Source organism: Bos javanicus, chromosome 7 (genome assembly GCF_032452875.1).
Source record: "Bos javanicus breed banteng chromosome 7, ARS-OSU_banteng_1.0, whole genome shotgun sequence".
In the NCBI taxonomy this organism is placed as follows: domain Eukaryota; kingdom Metazoa; phylum Chordata; class Mammalia; order Artiodactyla; family Bovidae; genus Bos; species Bos javanicus.
This window is the reverse complement of record NC_083874.1, coordinates 46,799,920-46,822,771: the sequence shown is the minus strand read 5'-3', so window position 1 is coordinate 46,822,771 and position 22,852 is coordinate 46,799,920. Positions and strand designations below refer to the sequence as shown.

General features: G+C 45.2%; 1 protein-coding gene across 3 annotated transcripts in view; it reads right to left on the bottom strand.

Moving 5' to 3' along the window:
- The window catches only part of SLC25A48 (solute carrier family 25 member 48), a 57,654-nt gene that overhangs the window by 5,649 nt on the left and 29,153 nt on the right, over positions 1–22,852 (bottom strand). For 2 of the 3 annotated variants that reach the window (XR_009737579.1, XM_061423563.1), the window contains 2 exons: positions 11,664–11,921; positions 8,850–8,983 (listed from right to left, as the gene is read on the bottom strand). Coding sequence is in view for 2 of the 3 variants with exons in the window: in XM_061423563.1 (XP_061279547.1) it covers positions 8,850–8,983; positions 11,664–11,921 (392 nt within the window). In the remaining variant the exon portion in view is untranslated. The other variant, XM_061423565.1, reaches the window with a different exon arrangement.

The window sequence follows — 22,852 nt, the reverse complement described above, 5'->3', positions numbered from 1 at the left end:
AAGTAGGATTATGACCCATTGCCTTCTGTGCCCTCAGTATCTCTGCCATCACAGCCCTTCTCACACCATCCTCCAATCACCTATGACTTGTCTATCCACTCATTAATAGTCCTAATCAGAGTAGTGAGAGCTGGGCTATGTGTATGGCTCCCATTTGAATCCCCAGCACCTGCACTGCGCTTGGTCTAGAAGATCCTCTATAAATCTTATTAAACGAATCAATGGCTAGTTGGATGGGCAGATGAGTGAAGGAATGAGTGAATGAACACATGAACAAATTCCTTAATGAGAAAAAACAAGTCTCTGAGCCAAAAGAGTCCTGGTGGTGGTTGTGGCAGTGGCGAAGGGGGATTCCTAGAGCAGAAGAAAGGTTCCAGATCCCCCAAGTGGCAGAACCAAAGAGCAACCAACCCTGATGCCTCAGGAAGCTTGTCTACTTACAAATGGTCCTCTCCATCTCTCCTTAGAGTCATCTAGTCTCACCCAACTGTCCTGATCCCACTCAAAGCAGTCACTTCTGTGGAGCTAGAGGACATCAAGTCACTCCTTCAGCCTTCTTATTGCAGATGACAGCTCTCCAAGTGTGAGCTATGACCCATGTGGTTCAGGATGATCCTCAAAGCAGGCAGAGAATGGATCCCAAACTACCCCATCTTTCTACCATTCTGACTTGGGGCTGCCCCCGAAGTCCATGGACTTCTAGTTCCCCCATCATCAAGACTGCTTTCCTGGTAATCACTGAGTTATAAGGGGCTACTAAAATTGGGCATCATCATCTTTATTTCACTCCTTTCCAGTTCTTTACTACATCGAGTTCTTCTTCCATAGGGAAGTGAGAACAGGTTGCAGCCTCAGTGAGCTGCAGCAGAACTCCTTGGGAATGGGGACTCCATAAAGCCAGCAATAAGCACACTGGGACTGGAGGCAGCCCCAGGCTTTAGGAAAAGGTGCTCTTCCTGCTGCTGCTGGGGATCTGATGGTGAGACTACCCAACTTTCCAGGGATGTGTAGGATTTTTTTCATGTTACTATGTATGTTTATATGCAAACACTTATACAAACACACATAAATATATATACATGCATATATGCATGCACAGTTTGTGAATATTTGAAAATATATCACAAGAAACTCATAACTGGTTGCCTTTGAGAAAAGACTGGGGGTCACAGGAGGAACACTCTTGTGTCCCTCTTATACCTTTTGAAGCTTCCTATTTTTATATTATAAATACTATAATATTTTTAACCAATTAATAAAAATAATTAATCTCCATCAATAATGTAGTTAATCAGCTTTAATATTGCTATTATGACTTAAAACCTGTTTGAATATACACTGTGGGTCAGACACTTTTGAGATTAAGAAATCAATCATCTGACCTCAGTTGTTTTCTAGGACTTTGCGTTTAACAACACAGTAAATTTTGTAGGAAATGATATCAGCAATATATTTTGCTTCTGCAGACTTTTTGGAAATATGACACATTAATACTTGGGAAAACAGAATATCTCAAAAATTGAGCATCTCTTTTGAATCTCTCTTATGTTTCCCTTTGTACTTGTTGGTTGAACCACAAACTGTGCTTCTGCTACAAAAAAAAATACAAAAGACAATTATTCAATATCCAGTTGTGATAACAATTCTCAATAAAGTGGGTATAGAGGGAATATACCTCAACATAATAAAGTCAAATATAACAAGCCCACAGCTAACTTCATTATCAATAGTGAAAGCTGAAAGCATTTCCTCTAAGACTAGGAACAAGACAAGGAAATCCACTCTTACCACTTTTATCCAGCATAGTATTGGGAGTCCTAGCCACAGCAATCAGAGAAGAAAAGGAAATAAAAGGAATTTAAATTTGAAAAGCAGTAAGACTGTCACTGTTTGCAGATGACATAATACTACACAAAGGAAATCCTAAAGATGCCACCAAAAAACTATTAGAATTCTTCAATGGATTTAGTAAAGTTGTAGGATGCAAAATTAATATACAGAAATTTGTTGCTAACAATGAACTAACAGAAAGAGAAATTAAGAAAACAGTCTTTTTTTATAGTTGCATAAAAAATACACAGAAATAAGTTTAACTAAGGAGGTAAAAGACTTGTACTTGGAAAACTATAAGACATCAGTGATGACACAAAGAGATAGAAAGATACACCATGCTCATGCTCATTAAAAAAATTAATATTATTTAAAAGACCATACTCCTTAAGATAATCTACAAATTAAATGTGATTCCTATCAAAATATCAATGACATTTTTTCACAGAACTAGAACAAATCATTCTAAAATTTGTATGGAAATACAAAAGACCCAGAATCGCCAAAACAATCTTAAGAAAGAACAAAGCTGGAAGTATCATGTGCCCTGCTTTCAAACTATACTACAAAGCTACAGTAATCAAAATAGTATGGTACTGGTATAAAAACAAACAAATAGATTAATGGAACAGAACAGAGGGCCCAGAGATGACCCCACACTTATATGGGCAATTGATCTACAACAAAAGAGCCAAGAATGTAAAATGGGGAGAAAACAGCCTCTTCATTAATGGTTTTGGAAAAACTGGACTACTGTCTCACACCCTATATAAATGCAAAACACATTAAAGACTTAAATGTAAGACCTGAAACCATAAAACTTCTAGAAGAAATCAAAGGCAGTACATTCTTTGGCATTAGTCTTAGCAATATTTTATGAGCAGTCTCCTCAGGTAAGGAAAACAAAAGCAAAGATAAATAAATGGGATTATATCAAACTAAAAAGCTTTTTCACAGTGAAGGAAACTACCAGCAAAAGAAAAAGGCTGCCTAATGAGTAAAAGAAGATATTTGCAAATGATATATCTGATAAGAGGTTAATATTCAAAATATTCAAAGAACGCATACAACTCAACATCAAAAAACCAAACAACCTGATTTAAAAATGAACAGAGGACCTGCATAGACATTTATCCAAAGAAGACATATAGATGGCCAACATACACATGGAAAGTGGTCAACATCACTAATCATCAGGGAAATGCAGATTAAAACATGATGGGATAGCACCTCACACCAGTCAGTATGACTATTATCAAAAACACAAGAAATAACAAATGTTGTCAAGGATGTGGAGAAAAGTGTTCATAATGGTAAGTTGGCACAGCCAGTATGGAAAATAGTATGGAAGTTCCTCAAATAAATTAAAAAATAGAACAACCACACAATTTACTAATTCCACTCCTGGGTATTTACATAAAGAAAATGAAAACACTAATTAGAAAAGATATATGCAGTCCTATGTTCATTGCAGCATTATTTACAGTAGCCAAGATATGGAGGAAATCTAAGTGTGTATCAACTGATGCATGGATAAAGAAGATACATGTATGTGCAATGGAATATTACCAAGCCATAAAAAGAATTAAATCCTGACATTTGTGAAAACGTGGATGAACCTAGAAGGTACTATACTAAGTGAAATAAGACAAAGACAAAACCTGTATGATTTCACTTATATGTGGAGTCTAAAAAACACAACACATGAACAAACATGACTAACCAGAAACACAGTCATAGATACAGAGAGAAAACAGGTGGTTGTGAGGGGGAAGAGTGTTGAGGAGGAGAGAAACAGGTGAGGGAAATTACCAAGTACACACTTCCAGTTACAAAATAAGTGAGTCATGGGTATAAAATGTGCTGCACGAGGAATATAGTCAATAACTATGTAATATCTTTGTACAGTGACAGATGGTGACCAGACTTATCATGGTGATCATTTTGAAATGTACAGGAAAATCAAATCACTATGCTGTGTACCAGGAACTAACAATGTGTTGTAGGTCAATTATACTTCTAAAACAAACAAACAGAAAGAAACATTAGATTTGTGGTTACCAGAACTCTTGCCTGGAAAATCCCATGGACCGGAGGAGCCTGGTGGGCTGCAGTCCATGGGGTTGCTAAGAGTCGGACACGACTGAGCGACTTCACTTTCACTTTTCACTCTCATGCATTGGAGAAGGAAATGGCAACCCACTTCAGTGTTCTTGCCTGGAGAATCCCAGGGACAGGGGAGCCTGGTGGGCTGCCGTCTATGGGGTTGCGCAGAGTCAGACACGACTGAGGCGACTTAGCAGCAGAAGTGAAGGGTGGTGGGAGGGGAAATTAGATGAAGGTGGTCAAAAGGCACAAACTTTGAGTTATAAGATAAATATGTACTAGGGATGTAATATACAATAAGATAAATATAATCAACACTGCTATACATCATATATGAAAGTGATTGAGAGGAAACCCTGAGTTGTTATTATAAGGAAAAAAAATGTTTTTCTATGTTTTAGTTTTATATCTGTATGAGATGATGGATGTTCACTAAACTTATTGTGTTAATCATTTCATGATATATGTAAGTCAAATCATTATGTTGTATACCTTAAACATCCACAATGCTGTACACCAATTATATCTCAATAAAACTGGAAGGAAAAACTGAAGTGAGAATTCTAAGAAGATGTCAGGACTCTGTCTCCTCACCTAGACAGCTATTACACTGACAGAATTTGTCTGATGTAACTACTTTAGAACCCTGGAGTTTACTGAAGGCTTCCAAGTTCCAGGGGAGCATTTGGGAAGTGGTTAATTTTGGTCAACGTTAGCTTTCAGCACAGTAGCAGCTACCTATCCCCCACTCCAAGCCCTTTGGCAGGCAGCTGTGCACATGTTCTTGGAGCAACCTGCACACAGCTTGCAGGAACCAGGGTGGGCAGCGAAAACCTCATCCTCCGAATATATTAGACATCTGCTCCTGGCCACTGATTGCTGTTTCTGACCACGAGGTGCAAAGAGGAAGACAGTCATTCTTGTTTAACATCCCCCTCCATTTTGCAAGCCCCTCCTCCTCTGGCTGAAGTCATTTCCAGGGAATTTAAAGGAATGGTGACCCCTTTTCCTTCATTTTTCTTTTTCCTCTTTTGAGAGCCAGACATTAAAGGCTAGGAAATTCAAAAGCAACTGCATGTATGGGGAAAATTAAAAGTGACCGTGCATGCCCAGGGAAAGGCACAGGCTCAGAAAAAACCTGAGAAAACCTTAAGTTTACACCTCAAGTTGATCTTTGGCATAGAGATAGCCTACAACAATCAAAAACGAAACCTACCACACCCTGGGGAAGAGACAGAATCTGATTTCTAGATTACTACATTATTAGACACAAATATCTAGTTTTCAATGTAAAAAATTACAAGGCATGTAAGAAATAGGAAAGTATGGTCGACTCAAAGAAAAAAAATCAACAGAAAATGTCCCCCAAAGAGACCTGATAGCATATCTACTTGACAAAGACTTTAAAACACCCTTCTTAAAGATGCTTGAAAAACTAAAGATGTGGAGAGCGTCAAGAAAATGACATGGGAACAAAACAGAAATATCGATAAAAAAATAGAAAACCTGGAAAGAAACCAGACAAATTCTGGAGCTGAAATGTACTGAATGAATAACTGAAATGAAAAAAATTTACCAGAAGGATTCAAAGGTTTATTTGAGCAGGTAGAGGGAAGAATGAGCAAACTCAAAGACAGGACAAGAGAAATCACTGAGTCTTAGACACAGAAAGAAAAAACATTGAAGGAAAGTGAACAGTGCCTACGGGACTTGTGGGAAACTCTCAAGCGGAGCAGTATATTGTGGGAGTCCAAGAAGAAGGGGGGCAGGCAGAGAGTATTTGAAGTAATATGGCCAAAAACTTCCCAAACTTGATGACAAACAGGAATGTAAATATCAAAGAAGCTCAATGAACTCCAAGTAATATGGACTCAAAGAGATCTACACTAAGACCCATTATAATAAATTTTTGAAAGACAGAGAATCTTGAAAGCAGCAAGAGAGAAGTGACTCATTATATGCAAAGGATCCTCTATAAGACTTTCAGCAGATTACTCATCAGAGACTTCGATGATTGGCAATGGGCCAATATATCCCAAGATCTAAAAGAAAATAAAAACTGTTGAAAAAGGATTCTATATCCAGAAAAACTATCCTTCAAGAGAGATAAATAAAAGCTGAAGGAGTACATTACCACTAGACCTATTCTGTAAGAGCTTTCCTGTGGCTCAGACGGTACAGAATCTGCCTGCAATGCGAGAGACCTGGGTTCAATCCCTGGGTCGGGAAGATCCCCTGGAGAAGCGAATGGCAAACCACTCCAGTATTCTTGCCCCAAGAATCCCATGGATGGAGGAGTCTGGCAGGCTACAGTCCAAGGGATCACAAACAGTCAGACATGACTGAGTGACTAACACTGCCCTGTAAGTAAAGCTCAAGAGAGTCCTGCAGGCTGAAATAAAATATCACTAGACAGTGATTTGAAGGTGTATGAAGAAATAAAAATCTCACCATCAGTAGACACACAGGGAGAGTAACACCAGCATCGTGGCAGCACAGGACACCCTTCGTTTTGCCCTTACTTCAACAATAAAAATTAAACAACCATCCATGAACAAAGGTGCCTCTAGGGAGTTGTGGGATCCAGCACCTTACACCAAGGGACCCAACAGGATCCTGCCTACCTGTGCATCGGCTAATAGGCAGACAGACCTCAGTCCTGGCAGTTAAATCTGCAGTGGCCTGTGAAAAGGTTCCAGCCACTCTTGGCTATAGGACCTGGAGAACACTGACTTGGGCAGTATCACACACAGCCTTTGTGGAAGTCCAGGTTTCTGGAGGAGAAGTTCTGGCCCTCCACTGGAGCAAAAAAATAGAAATTTGAACATACTTGGATGGCAGTTAGTAAAAAATGGAGGGTTTGGGATGAGGCAGCCATATTAGATAAGGCCTTGAGGTCAGTAGTAAATTAGTACTAATAAATACAAATACCAATGCTAATACTAAAAAGTTAACTCTTTCTAAATGTTCTTTATGTATTATGTATTAAACTGAGCACTTTTTATATGCCTCATTTAATGTAACCTTCAAATGTCTCTTCTCTTTATGGTAGGGATGGTTATCATAGGAGAAATTGAGGACTCGAGAGATAAAGCTTGCCTGGATTCCCCTAGCTGACAAGTAGCCAGACCTGGTTTGGAACTCAAGTCTGATGATTCAAGTTGTGCTGTTGTTTAGTCACTACGTCATGTCTGACTCTTCGCAACTCCATGGACTGTAGCCTGCCAGGCTTCTCTGTCTGTGGAATTTCCCAGGCAAGAAAACTGGAGTGGGTTGCCATTTCCTCCTCCAGGGGATCTTTCTGACCCAAGGATGGAATCCACGTTTCCTGCATTGGCAGGCAGATTTTTTTTTTTTTTTTTTACCACCGAGCCACCAGGAAAGCCTCTAAGAAGAACTACAAGAAAGCCAGGGGCCCATTCAAGGAAGAGCAAGTATGAGGGGACTAGGAGGTATCATGGGAGGCAAGATAGATAGGGATGAATTAGTTTATAACCTTAGACACAAGATGCGGAAACCTGATCTTCATTCTGAGATAGTTTAGAGGCAAGAAGAGGCTAGGATTTAGGATAAGCCCTTTGGGTTCAGGAGAAGGGAGACAAGCCCAGGCTGGAGGCTACTTCAACAGCCGAGACCAGAGGTGATGGAGTCTGGCTGGCGTTGGGTGGAAAGCAGCAAACAGATCGGGGAGCTGGAACTTGTGAGATGTGGTGACTGTGGCGGGTCTGGGAGTTCTTACTTGGCAAAGGGGTGAGGGTGAGGTGCTGAGCAGGGAGTGAGCAAGGAGTTCCCAGCCTATTTGGCTGAGGAGGCAGGGGACTGGCTCAAGTTGGTGGAGTAGAAGGATGTGTGCCTATCTTCTCCTGTGAGAACACCAAAATCGCAGCTAGTTGTTGAACAGCTATCAACAGGAGGACTCTGGAACCCACCAAATAAAGATACCCCACATCTAAGGACAAAGGAGAAGCTGCAACCAGACGGCAGGAAGGGTGCAATCACGATAAAACCAGATCCCATACCCACTGGGTAGGTGACCCACAAACCAGAGAACAATAATACCAAAGATATTCTCCCACTGTTGTGAAGGCTCTAGGCCCCACATCAGGCTTCCCAGCCTGGCCATCTGGCAAAAGAACTGGGAATCCCCAGGGAATCTGCCTTTGAAGGCCAGTGGGATTTGACTATAGAGCTTCCACAGGACTGGATAAGGAGGCAAGCTTGGCGACTTGGAGGTGGGTCCAGCCCCGGCTCTATCACAGGTCAGCTGTGTGACCTCAGATTGGTTACCAGTCCTCTCTGAACCTCTCAGCCCAGTATTTTTTGAGCATGCACAGCGGAGGGAGTCCAGGGTGAGGCCATTGCTGAAGGCTGGCAGCTCCCCAGAGGCAGTGCTCATTGTGCTCGGTAAATGGTAACCACCAGCACTTTGGTTTCTCTATTAAAGTCTGACATCCCTGCATTTGTCTGACCCTGCCTCGGACACGACTTAAGCGACTTAGCAGCAGCAGCAGCAGCAGCAGCCCTTGAAGCAGTTGATCAAATGTATAGTTCGATATATGATCAATGATTGTAATAGTGTAACTCTAGAAGGCGATGGCACCCCACTCCAGTACTCTTGCCTGGAAAGTCCTATCGACGGAGGAGCCTGGTAGGCTGCAGTCCATGGGGTCGCAAAGAGTCGGATACGACTGAGCGACTTCACTTTCACTTTCATGCATTGGAGAAGGAAATGGCAACCCACCCCAGTGTTCTTGCCTGGAGAATCCCAGGGACGGGGGAGCCTCGTGGGCTTCCATCTGTGGGGTCGCACAGAGTCGGACACGACTGAAGTGACTTAGCAGCAGCAGCAGCAGCCCTCTGGGTACTGACACTGACCCCAGACGTCACTGACATGTGACTGAGGCAGGGCTTACTTTAAGACCTTCTTTCTGATAACTCTGGGAGATGCAGTCCAGGACACCTCTGTATTTGTTTACATAAACCCCATCAGCTTGCAGTCGGCTCTTCACCACGTCCATAGGAGTTGCTGTTCCCCAAGAAATTGCTCCTGTAAAGAGAGAGACAAATAGCTATGAGGGGCTAGCTGGTCAGGGTCTGGAGGGGCACTGGCTCCCTGTAGATTTCTGGAAAGAGCTCAGGGTCAGGGACTAGGAAAGGGGTCCCTGACCCTCCCTCACCACATGCTGTGGGACTCTGCAGAAATTTTCTGCCTCCTCTAGGCTTTGGGTTTGTCTTCTATAAAATGCGCCAGCAGCACCTCTCTTCGTGGGATTGCTGTGAGGACAAATGAACTAACGCAAATGAAGCATTTAGCACAGAGCCAGGTGCGTAGCTAGTGCTTCGTAAACAGAAGCCTGTATTGACAGCTTTTACTGGAAGAAAAGGCCCAGTACTTTCCAAGCACACACAGGGGAGGGAGTCCAGGGTGAGGCCTGAGGCTGAAGGCTGGTAGCTCCCCACAGGCACAATTTATTTTGAACACAGAGACACTAAACAAACACTTGGAGATAGGCTGCTGGCCAGCTGAGGGATCGTAGAGAAGGGGGAGGGGCAGGTCTTTAAAGAGCTCTTATCTTTTGCAGTGACGTGGAATAGGAGAACCCTTGGGACCATGTGCCACTGAGTCTTCTTCATTGGATAAAGCTCAGGTGTCCCGGTTTGAGCACTTTTGTGACTTTAAAGGACTCTAAGAAAACAGCACCAGGTTATTCTGTAAACACAGATATTGGCACATTCTTTGACGGGGAGACAAAAACAAACTGATGCCAAAGTCCAAGGCAGCTGGTTTGCAAAGTTTTGTAACTGGTGTCCAGCAGCTCCCAAATGAGGCCTTAGCCTGTCCCCAGCTCCCTGCCCGTCCTGGCCTCCCAGCCTTGGTCCTCTGGGAACCCTCTGGGCGTCTCCTGCCTCCTGCCAGGATAAATGGGGCTGCTTTCCCTGGAGTCAGTCCAGGTGCTGCCCTGGCATATCCCTCTGTTCTCAGCCCATGGGCTTGGGCATTACAAAAACAGGTTTGCCTGCCAGGCTACATGCATCTGTTCTCACCAGAAATGAGAGCAGTAGGGGCCTGTCTGCCCTCTCAGCCAAAAGGCACTTACTGAGCACTTACTGGGAGCTGGCACAGGCCAGGCCTCAGACATGCAGGGGGATGGGGAACACTGGGGTCTGGTGGCTAAGATGTAGGCTCTGTTATGTATTTCCTGTTTCAAGCACAGCTGGTTATGATGAGGAGGAGAAAGAATGACAATTTTCTTTCTTTTTCTTAAAAAATATTTATTTGGCTGCACTGGGTCTTAGTTGCAGCACACGGGATCTTGAGTTGCAGCATCTGGTTCCCTGACTAGGGATCGAACCCTGGGTCCCCTGCACTGGGAGTTCAGAGTCTTAGCCACTGGACCACCAGGGACGTCATGATGATTTTCTTCTCTCCAGTGGATCTTTCCTGTCAATATCAAACATACCAGGCTATCAGCCTTCTTAAGAAGCAATCCTCTCTTGACTTCCATCCCCTCTCTGACTATAGCTGTGTTTCCCTCTTCCTCAGTGCAGTGCAGTCAAATCCCTCAGAAGTGTTGTGTGTACTTGGGTTCTCCAATTTCTTTCGTCCCGTTCTCTCTTGATCCCACTTCAGCCAGGTTCTCACACCCTTCTCTTCCTCCAAATCTTGTCAAAGTCACTGGTGGCCTATGTGTTGCTAAATCCAAGCCCTGAGAATAGCAAGTGCAAAGACGTTGTGGTGGAGAGGGAGCCAGGCACGGTCAAGTTGCAGGAAATGGACCAGTGTAACTGACACCGAACTAAGTAAGGGGACATGAGCAGAAAAGGAGTGCAGAAAGGTAACAAGCAGATTGCTGATGGCCTTGAAACCACCGCAAGGTCACTGACTTCCAGCTGAAGTGACATGGAGATGCAGCATGGGTTCTGAGGAGGGAGGTTCAGTAACCAGTCCATGGCCACAACGTGACTAAGTGTGGATTTGAACTTGGCTCTTTCTGACGGCAGTGTCCCCACTCCACTGTCTGCATTAGCTGTGTGACTTTGGGTTGGTCACTCTGAACCTGAGTTTTCTCATCTGAAAAATGGGGAGAGTAATTCCTACATTCAGGGGAGAATTAAATCCTCATGTTAGAAAGACTTGCAGGGTGCCAATATTTTAAAAAGGTGGACCATGATAACAGATTTTCTTTTCAAAGCTCAGCGCTACCTGACAGAGTGAGTGCTCAAAATATACCTTCCAACTGAAAACAGAAAGAGCCCAAATAGGGACTCAGAGAGAAGGTGCGGGGAGAAAGAGAGGGGCCATTCCCCATCCCTAGTCCTTCCTCCGCCTGGCTAGGTCTGACCGTGTGTATGTGCATGCGTGTGTGTGTGTGAGTGCATGTGTGTGCTAAGTCGCTGTGGTCATATCTGACTCTTTGCGACCCCATGGACTGTAGCCTGCCAGGCTCCTCTGTCCATGGGGATTCTCCAGGCAAGAATATTGGAGTGGGTTGGCATGCCCTGCTCCAGGGCATCTTCCCAACCCAGGGATTGAACCCAAGTCCCCTGCATCGCCTACTTTGCAGGTAGATTCTTTACCACTGAGCCATCAAGGAAGCCCCAGGTCTGACCATTGCAGGTACTTAACAAAGAACTGTTGGAAGAGTGGCTGGATGAACCCTGCCCTTGCCCCACTGTCCCACTGCAGTGGTCAGCACAGGGTCAGGGATCAACCGTGCTGCCCTTACCTGCCATTCCGCCCGCCAGCCACACAGCACAGGGGCTGGGGCCTGCACAGGCCTCCGGCGTGATCCAGTCACTCAGGAACACGTAGGGGATGAAGTAGAGGCAGTAGCCTGGAACGTCCCTCAGCAGCATGGCGCTGGCTCCCCGGTACAGCCCCGCCAGGCCTTCTGTCCGCACGATGGTTGCGAAGCAGTGCACAGGCCCCTGGTAGGCTGGCTGCTCCCCAAGAGCTGCCACTCTGGGCTTCAAACCGAGGTTGGCTGCAAAGACAGAGCAAAAAGGTGGCAAGTGGCCCAAGGCAGGAGACTGGTCATCTCTGGCACTGAGGCAGTCCAGCCCAGCCCATTGAGAGTTCCCACTCACGTCACCAATTGATTTTTACCAAACCTTCTGACTGTCTTGGCAGCTCACATGGGGATTCTGAAGTCCCAGTGCGGAGCCCTTGCCAGCATGTGCCGCCAGACTGGAGGCAGTCCCACCAGGTGATAAAACACCTGTTGCCTTAGGATGCCCGGGGGTTCTCCGTCAACCATCACTATGACGTTCTGAGCAGGTGTGACTGCACGATGTCTCAGAACAAACATGCTGAGCCAGACCAAGCTCTGTCTTGAAGCACAGGCTGTAAAGTCCAGCACACTGTGTGGGTATGTGTATATGTATGTCTACTTGTACATAGCATGCTAAAAATCATATGAGATTTAAAACTAAACTGTCCTGGCTCCAAATCCTGGCCCTGCTTACCAACTTTCTGACCTTGGTAGGCACCTTTCAAGTCTTTATTTCTTTACCTTTGAAAAGAGGACAAGCCCATACTGAAAGTTGCTAACACAGTAGATCTTAAACACTCTCACCACATACCCACACAAAATGCTAACTATGTGAGGTGGTGGATGTGCAAACTGACCTTATTTTGATATCATTTCACTACACATATGTGCACCAAATCATCACACTGTGAACCCTAAACTTATACAAGGCTATATGTCAACCGTATCTCAATAAAGTTAGGAAATTGTATTTTTTTAAAATGAAAATGAGAATAGGCTGTTGTGAATATAAACAAGGTAATACCTATAAAGAGCTCAGCATGGTGCTAGGAACATTGCAGGGGTGCAGTGGTCTCACCAGAGCATTACTGAGACCAGATGACGGGCTGGAAGGCTGGACATGGTCTCACTGACTCACTCCAGCCCTGGCCAGGCAGTGCCCTGAAACAGTTGTAGGGCAGAACTGTGCCATTGGCCCCTCAGAGTCCAGGGCACAGAGTTCTGTCTCCTCCTCTGACCACTGGGATCTCTGCTGGCAGATCATTGGTCTTGGTCTGGTTGTTATGTTGGTAGTGTCTTCTCAGGACATATGTAGACAGAAAGCAATGACTCTAATCCTTCCACCTGGCTCCTTTCATCTCCCTGTCTGATGCTCATCTACTCTGCTACAGACCTTTGGCATAGTTTTGACTTGTGGCCAGAGAGACCTCCCAGTCCCAGTGCAGATAAAGCAGATCATATTCTCAACTTTCCCTTCTTGGAGAACTAAGATGACATGACCAGGACAGAAACAGAATGGAGCTTGCTTGTGACCACATGCCCATTTTGTCACCTGGGTTCAATTCCCCGGAAGCTCATTTGGTTTTTTACAGTATGCTGGCTAAGAGACATCATTTTTGTTACACAGGTGAACTTCCAAGCCCCCTAAATAGCCCCATCTTTATCAGATGAAGGTCAGGAAAGAATACTCAGCTTCATGATGCCACAGTCCAAACAGGAAATTTAGGAGTTAAGTAAAACTTGTCCTTTTCACTTATCCTGGATGTAGACAAGGTCAAGGGGGAGGTTTCTATTTGCCTGGAATCTATTTGCCTGGAAAATTTGCTTTAACAAACTAGTCCCGTATTTTCTTCCTGTGTTGAGGGAAGAGAGGGATAAGGGCCATGTGTGTTAAGCCAACTGCGGGAGGCCGAGTCCCATTCTCTTTCACAGTGGATCCCGCAGGGAGTGAGCAGGTGTGGCGGCCACGTTTAGGGGCACAGAGCACTCTGAGCTCAGGGCAAGGTCAGATACTGCATGCAGTCTTTGAGAGCGCTCTGGGAGATCACTGAACACTCGTTTCTCTCCCAAAGCCACTAGGATACCACTAGGGTCATCCTGGGAAAATCTGGCATTAAACCAAATAGTTGTAATTGTCCCAACATATAAACTTTGCTTGGGCCATGCTCATATGGAAGTACCAGTGATTTGTCCCCAAAGTCGAAGTTTTCATGAATCAACTATAAGTATGATGTAGAGCTCAAAAGTCACTTACTGAAGGACAGCTCCTGTTAACATTCTGCTTGTTTGGAGGTACAGATGTTAGGAAAAAACAAAACAAAACACCTATCCAACCACCAACTGGCTTTGTCAAAAAAATCTGCCTTTTTTTCCCTTTTCTTTTCAGAATAAGCAATAAGGAAATTCTCTCATATTCTTCTAGGGTTATAACATAAGCAATCTAGCTTTAATTGTTTGAAAATGATCCATTTACAACTATTACATCAATATAATTATAATTCTGACCTGGAACATTGACACGAGTCTGAGCTGATTGTCAGGGCCTCCGGACACAAGGTGATACTGTGAAGCCCTCAACCTCTTGCAGCTCACCCCTGACATTTGTAAATAAATTTTTTATTTGGAAATAATTTCAAATTTGAAAAAACAAAGTACAAAAAAAGAGAGAAAATTTGACACAGAACCCCCCGCACCTATATTTACACGTTTACCCCCGCACCTATTTTTAACATTTTACCTTATTTGTTTTATGGTTTGTGTGTCCTCTCCCTCCCTCCCTGCCCATACCCCTCCTCCACTCCTCACTCAAACATGGGTGTGCAATTAAATTGAACAGATGCCTTTGTCCCAATTCCTAAACTTTGCCTGGTTCAGCTCCAGGTAACAGTGACCCGACCTGGAGTCAAGGTTTTCATCAATCAGTTGTGGGTACGATGTGACTTTCAGGAGTTACTGATAGAACGAGAGAGTCTGATAAAATGGGAAAAACATTTGGCCAAACCGAGAGCCAACCTTGTCATCAAGACCCAACCCAGCACCAGATCTGTGCTTTCATTGTTTTTCTCCCAAAATAAGCAAGAAGGAAATTCTCTGGCCCACACATACAATATATAATTTTATTCTCTGAGCCATTTCAGGGTGAGTTACATACAAAATAGCCCTTACCATTGAATTCTTCAGTCTGTGTTTCCTAAGAATCAGGATGCCATCCTACACACTGTGGGAAAGGAGCCAGGTTCATAATCACACGGACAATCTTTGTATCTAATGTACTGTCTGTGCTCACGCTCCCAGTGATCTCACGTTGACCTTTAGAGTGTTTCTCCCCACCCCCATGACACAATCCAGTCCATCAGGTATTATATTTCGTTGTCATGTCTCTGTAGCTTCCTTTCATCTGGAGCATTTCCACAGCCTTGCTTTGTTATTTTTTTTTTATGATGACAATGACATTTTTTAAGAGTACACCACCCCCTTCTTGTTAACAGAACTCCTCTTATCTGAGGTTTGTTTGATGTGTCCTTGTTATTACACTGAGATGATGCATCCTTGGCTGGACTTCTTCCCCCTTCTCCAGTCTCACCTCTTTTCCCATGAAGACCAATCAACCTCAAGATTCCCTTTGTCTTCTCTGGCCTCCTCTACTTGTTTTCATTAGCTTGTTTTTTCAACTGAGGTGTAATTTACATCCCATAAATGGTGTAGCTGATAAGTGCACAGTTCGTGAGTTTTGACCATGACATGCACCAGTACCCTATCCTACTGAGAAAATGGCATCTGATGCTTGAAATAAGCCATTTTGGTCACTCAGGCAGAGCAAAACTCTGAAGGCTACGTAGCCTCTCCTGCTTTTCAAGGTAAAAGGATTCTGTGATGTCAACGACGTGTCACCCGATGAAAAGCAAATCTCTTTCAGGTGACAGTTGTCACAGGCCCACCTACTTTAGCGTAGTGGTATGGACAGTTCATACAGGACCATGAGGCAGAAGACGGCAGGCATTCTGATCAGTTGCTCAAACCACAAGATGCTCCATGGCTCATGGAGGTGTTGCCAGGGAGACCTGGCAGCCAGACTTAGAAAAGCGCTGAATCGGAGCCTCTGGTAACTCTAACTCTGGACCAGTTTTAGTCTGGGTAAAACACATTTTGGTGACCCTTAAAAACTGACTTGGGAGGTTGCTGGCAAGCAGCTCTCAGAAATATACACAACCGATACATGTGAATTTGTATGTCTTTGTGCAAGGAACCCAAGGAAGGAGGCGGGTACTTTGCTCACACTGAACCTCCCCTCAGCCTATTGTTCAGGAACCTCCAGGGCTTGGGCTTGAGGGTGCACACATGCCTGTGAAGGGGTTCACATTAGGTATATTTCCTTCTAGGGTGAAATGTATTTAGTTTCCCTCATGAGAACTTTTTGTTCTGAAGTAAGGATAAGATGATGAATCAAATTTTGATTATTTCTTACCCTGAATGCGTTGCTATTTGCTTTGCTATTGAGGCCATTTTTTACTGTCCTCTTTAAACTAAGAGCCTTTTACTATAATAGGTGCAGTAACACTCATGATGTCTGTGGTTTTCTTTGTTTTCCTAAATTCATTTAGGATCAAGTCAAGCCCACATGACAGGCAGGATATTCAAAGTCAGTAATATCACCTCCCACTCTGCTCCTCACCTTCACCTAAGAGCACAGGAAGCCTCCACAGTTCTAAAAAGACCCCTCCTCTGGGCTCCCCTGTGTTGTTTGGCCCAGTCCCCTCCTCGCTCCTTGGACCACACGCTGTGCCATGTGGCTCACTGCTCAGCAGCAGCATTGCTCCTTGGACCACACGCTGTGGCCATCTGGCCCCACTGCTCAGCAGCAGCATCTGGCACCTGGCTTGCTGGCTCCTGCCTGGGCCAGGAGGCCCCTCTGATGGCAGGTGCCTCTTCAGAGAACTCTTCAGGGAATGGGGGCGTCCAGGTTTAGCCAGTCCTCACAGGTACCCACACAGTCACTCCTTGGGGGATCCTCCTACCTCAGAGAGGCTACACTGGCCCAGACACAGGCTGAGGTCCCTGTAGATCTGCCTCTGGCGCCCCTCTGCTGAGAACCCAGGGACCTGCTGCAGCATCCCACGGTACCCTTCCCAGACGAACACAAACACTTTTAAACTCTTTCCTTCCTAGGGCAGTGCTGTTCAGTGTCTTCAGTGGGTCATGGCCTTGGAGACAGGAAAGTCAGGTGAAGCACAGTGACTAGTCACAGATCCACTTGAAGTAAGGAGAGCCCAGGCCTCAGGGACACCAGATCTCCTCTGTTTGCCAGTGGGGGTTGGAGGTGGACACAACACCATTTCTTAACACATCAGTTTCTCCTGAAAATCCTTAGCAAGTCAGCCACCCACAGATGAGGCCCTGCTGGTCCCCAGTCAACAATGTGCAGGCTCACCAAGTGTTCTGTGCTCAAATACCCCTGGGCCAGCAGGCTCTCAAGTGCAAGGCGGGAGCATGGGGTTACTTCAAGGGACCCACCAATCCACAAGCCTTGAAGACGGATAGAATTCCTCAAATATCTCATACACATGTCTGACCATTTTTCTCACATGTGTAGGTGCTATTGTGGGAACTCAATAAAAATTACTTAAATACACTGACAATCCACAGTAGTTTCTTATCATATGTGCTTTCTTAATCATGGACATTAAGTAAAGCCACTGTTCTATGGGTTGGACTCCATTTCATATACTTAAAAAGTACTCGTAGGGACTTTTCCGGTGGTCCAGTGGTTAAGAATCCACCTTCCAGGACTCGGTTCGATCCCTGGTCGGGGAACTAAGACACAACATGCCTATGGGCAGCTAAGCCTGAGTTCCGGAACTACCGAGCCAGAGGGCTGAAACTAAGACCCAACATGGCCAAATAAAATAGATAATTTTTTTAAAAAGGTACTCATAGAAAAAACCAGGACCCTTAGTGCCTGCCAAGGCTGTACCCCTGTCATGATCTGTTTTGGTTGCTTCTGTTTTTGGAGCATGTGGTTTTCCCCTAACTGGCTCAGTGAGTTTTCTGGTATTGGAACCACACACTGTGATGTGTCCCAGGCCCTGTGACCCTGTGCCTGACACTGTGGCACCATTCAGAGAACACTTGAGCATCTGATCGGCAGCTCTAGCAGTGGGGCCTCCCAAAGCCGCATCTCCCATGTTGGATGTTCCTCCAAGCCCAGCCCTGTCTGATCCTTGTGCCAGAGACTAAAAGCCATTTCCAAATCACGGTGTAAGCTTCCACATGGCCTAAGATGCTGTGGAAGCATCCAGTACTATGGATGGACATCCTCCAATAGACAGGCTGGGTATAACCTCTGTGGTTTGGATTTGAACAGGCTGGGGGACCCTGGGTTCACCTCCCCAGGATATTACCAATGGGAAGCTCCGGCCTGGTTCCTGTTTGTAGAGGGTATGGCAGTTTTCTCATGATCTAAAGAGTCCATGATAGGCAGATGGTTTACTAGAAAGAGCTCTGTGTTAGGAGAAGCTGGGGTTTACTCTGCTGCTCAGTTGCTATTTTCTATACAACCTAGTGAAAAAGACTCCCCAACACTAGCCTTCAGTCTCCTTGTCATATACAAAAGGGGAAGAATAAGAGGCCTCTCCATATCCTCACTGGGCTTTTGTGCAAATTAACTGAGAACGCACTTTGACAAGTACAGTTTACCAAAATGTGTGTTGTACAAATGTATTTTACTTGAGGCAAATAGTTATCACTCTTGTCTTTATTAACTTGTCCTGATGTAATTTCAGATTCCAGAAGAGCCAGACCTGCCAATCTCAGGCAGCTGTGCCCTGCTGTGCCCTGCCATGACCTGCCAAGCCTCCTATGGAAGACTGTGGGTACCCATACAGCACTGAGAGCTACCAACACTAGCATCAAGTAGAAATCAAGACAATATTTGCCCTTGTCAATTGAAAGAACAAATGGGTGTGTCTGTATTTACTGTACGCAACTTGCACAATGGTGCATTACGTTGTGTACATCTTCATTAATTTTGGCAAGCTATGTGAGACCACAGCTTGAAAAAGATTCAAACTGTCCAGAACTCAAGGGTGCCTCTTGAACTGCATGGCTATATGCCTGGCCTCTTCACAAAACACCTCCCTCCACTTTTGGGCTGCCATTGCTCCAGCCCTCACTTCCTATTGGCATACAGACTACTTGAGAAGAAGGCCCCAACTGTGGTTTCTGTGCCACTTGTCACATTCCAAGAATTCCTGCCTTCCCATAGGCTTCCTTCTTTAGAAACTGATGGAGCAACATATATCTCTTTACAGAGCTTAGCATCAATCATTCCTGCCCTGAACTGGGAAATTCTTAGAAAGTATCAGATGGCTAACCTGCCTAGAGATAAATATGCTTCTGAGCAGCCTCACATCTTTATGGGAGCAATAAAACTATGTTGCTAAAGAGACAAACTGATGTAGTCAGGGCCTCTGAGGCACAGTTACTGCCCTTCCCAGTCAGACATTTCTGAAGGTCCAGGGAAATCGCAGAAATGGTTTCACCCCATTTTGTCATCAGACAGCCTTCCAGACTCAAATGGGCTTTGTGTTCAGGTGAGTGAGTGATGATCACCCTCGGCTGGCACTCCCCACTCTTACCATCCAACCCAACCCTGGTCAGCATGTCCCCTCTTGGCACATCCAGATATTAGGACCCTCTCCTCCTCGAATCCTGGCTACACTCTCTACCCTTCATTCCATCAGATTATATTAAATATGGTAGAGTCAGGCTCCCTCAACTTCTTTCCTCTTGCCTCGAAATTCTCTCTCAATTATCTCTTTCCTTCTTCTCTCCCAATTTGGAAAAGAGTCTTTTTCTTTGGTCTCCATTCACTGTCACCCTGACTTCAGCAGCTCTCCCTTCTTCCCTCTCCTTCCCCACGATGGTGACACTAGTCTCTCAGGACTGTGTTTCCAGGGTGTGGAACTGCACAGGCTGGGGCAGAATAGCCCAGAGAGCACGGATAAGTCACTTAAACCCAGCGTCTGTTTCCCCACCCACCAGATGGAGACTGACAGTGCATATCTCATAGAGTTGCTGTGGCGACTGAATCTCAGGGTGTGTGTTAGCACAGAACGCATGGCCAGGCACGGCACTTGTTAACTATAGCTATTAGCGTCAGTACAGCTCCTTCTCAAACTTCTTCACAGCGTTTTCTCATTGCCAGTCCCCTCTTCGTTTTTGCAGCTCAACTTGGCATTTGCACTTAATGTCATGACTTCAGCTGTCACTTTTACGTCTGTCAGATTCCTGTCTAGATCTCCTGCCCTAACATTTCAGCTGGAGTTCCCCTCTCCCCAAGAACAGGAACCAAGGCCAAGTCTCCACACTCTCACTTGAGACTGCCTCTCCAGCCGGGATCCAAACCGTCAACCGCAACAACGAGCATGCGTGCTGACCCACTCCCACCAAGTTCTGTCTCGCAGGCTTCATCTGCTGTTCCATTCCCTTTGTAGGTGGTACTGCCTCCCTCGTCGCTACCCAACTTTGAAATCCTGGGTCATTTTCAACACTTTCTTCTCTCCTTATTGGCCTGTTGGTTCTGCATTATCTATGCCTCTTTAAGTTACCGCTCCCCTGTGTTCCCAAAGTCCATGGCCCTGAGACAGGTTCCCAGCCTCTCGCCTGGTCTGTGGCAGCAGCCTCCTTACCTCTACCATTCCCACCCCTTCCATTCCTCTGAACGTCAGGTTCATCACTTCCTGACACACAGCTTTGCTCAGGTCATGCTGATGTCCAAGACACCCCACTGCCTGCAGAATAGCACAGAAACTCACACTCAGCTAATAATCCAAGCTCTTCATACCTGACCCTGTATCTTTCACCCTTCCCCACTCATCCCTACACAGACCCGCTCTTCCTGCCCCTGACTCCTTCCCTCCATCGGTCCTCAGTCTAAAAGACCTCCCCCTCCCCACTTCCAAATCCTAGCCAATATTCAAGCACCCAATTGACAGCCACTCCTCTCTGGAGCCTTCCTCGTGTGCAGAGCCAGATTCTGAGGTTCCAGAGTCTTCCACAGGCCTTTCTCACTCCGGTGCACATTTGATTCCCCACCAGACTGAGGGCTCCATGAACACAGGGCCTGTGTGTGTCTGATACCTGATGTGCCCACTCAGCTTTGCTCATTGCAGAGACTGGGAAAATGCTAGTGAATGAATGGAAGAGAGGATTTAAGCAGGTATAACACTCAGCCCTTTGCCTCCAGCTGGGCCTGGTGGAATTCCTGCAAAGGTCAGCACAGAGTTAATGCTGAGTCCTCCTCCAGTCCCCCAAACCCCGGCCTCCTGTGGTGTTAAGGGCTTTGTGATCTGCACATTAATTAGGTTCTTAATGAAAACACAGACCTGAAAGCTCCCAGATGGGGGAGGAGTGAGTGTCACTGGCCACTGGGCTCTCGGATGTGACTTGGCCCAGGTAGAACTGCTGGCCCTGGACCTCAGCCCTGAATTCCAGCACGGGCCCAGCAGGGCGCCTAGTGCAGCTCATGCCCGGGAATGGTAACTTGAAAACGGCACCTTACTGTCAAGGCCAGATCTGAAAGAATTCAGGCCAAGTGACAGAGACCCCAGGGAGAAAACCTCCGTGAAGTTGGGTGTTTTCATGAGGATAACTGCCGTCCGGGGAGTTTTCATGAGGGGTGGGCAATGCCAAATGGACATTCCCTTTAAACTTCAGTAAATGCTGATATCATTTGGTAAAACCCCTCTATATAACAAATTTCACAACATGTACCAAGAATCCTAAAAATGACCATACTCTTTGACCTACTCATGAATCAAAGAGCCCACACATTTAGGGAAATGACTGCAAATGAAGGCAACTCTTTATGCACGAATTTGCTGATCACATCACTATTTTTAAAACAGGAAAAACTGTAAACAACGTATATTTACATTAGTAGGAAGACTTCTAAATAATAAGTGTAACTGTATTGCTAACATTTATCTCATGTTTTCAATGTATCAGACACTGTGCTCAGATCTTCGTGTGTTATGCATGATTCTATCCCATCCCAGTTATGAATGAGCTACTCTTGTTATTCCCGTATTGCAGATGAGGAAACTGAGGCTTACGTTTCCCAGGTGGCACTAGTAGTAAAAAACAAACAAATAAAAAACCCACCTGCCAAAGCAGGAGACCTAAAGATGCTGGTTTGATCCCTGCATAGGAAAGATCCAGGGATCCCTGGAGTAGGAAATGGCAACCCACTCCAATATTCATGCCTAGAGAATCCCATGGACAGAGGAGCCTGACGGGCTACAGTCCATAGGGTTGCAAAGAGTTTGACACTACTGAAGTGACTGAGCACAGCACACAAACTGAGGCTTCCTGACGATCGGTGAAGATAGTAGAAGCAGGTAGTCTAACCCCAGAAACTGAATTCTTATCACGCTATATCATCCCTCTCAAAATACGTGTGTGTATTTTATGGACTATTGTACATCTGTTTTAAATATTATCCATCTATTTTCATTTTATAATGTTATTTTAGTAACATGGAAAATGTTCATTACACTGTTAACAACAGGATATGAAACTGTCTAGATAATATGAGTAAAACCTCTTAAAACATTTCATCTATGCACACTGAAAAGGAAGAAGAAATACACGAATGTATTAATGGTGACTGTACTTGGTTGGATGGCTAAACTCTTTCCCTCCACATTCAGACAATCAGGATGAACTCAATGGCTTTATATCTGCATGTCTCCAACCAGATGAGCTGGGTTCTCACCTCAGCATGGCCTGCATTCCACCTGACATCTGCCCCCAAACAGGGAAGCCAGAGGCCTCTGGCCCCTGCCTTCAGTATGGAGCGTGGTCTCTCACAGACCCCCATTGTCACCACCCAGGAAGTGGACTGGCAATTCTGGGGTAAAGCTGCAAGCCATAAGCAATCCCACAAGCCCCGCACAAGGCAGCTTAAATTTACCCATCTCAGCACAGTTGTCAAGGAGAGTGGGCTTGGCTCAGAGCAGAGACCACAAGCTGGCAGCTAACCACTAGCCCACACTGTCTAGTCCACACAATGGTCTGGGCTGCATGGTGTTAATGTTGGTTTGCATTTGACTTCGGTTTTGATTGAATTATCTGACAATTTCCAA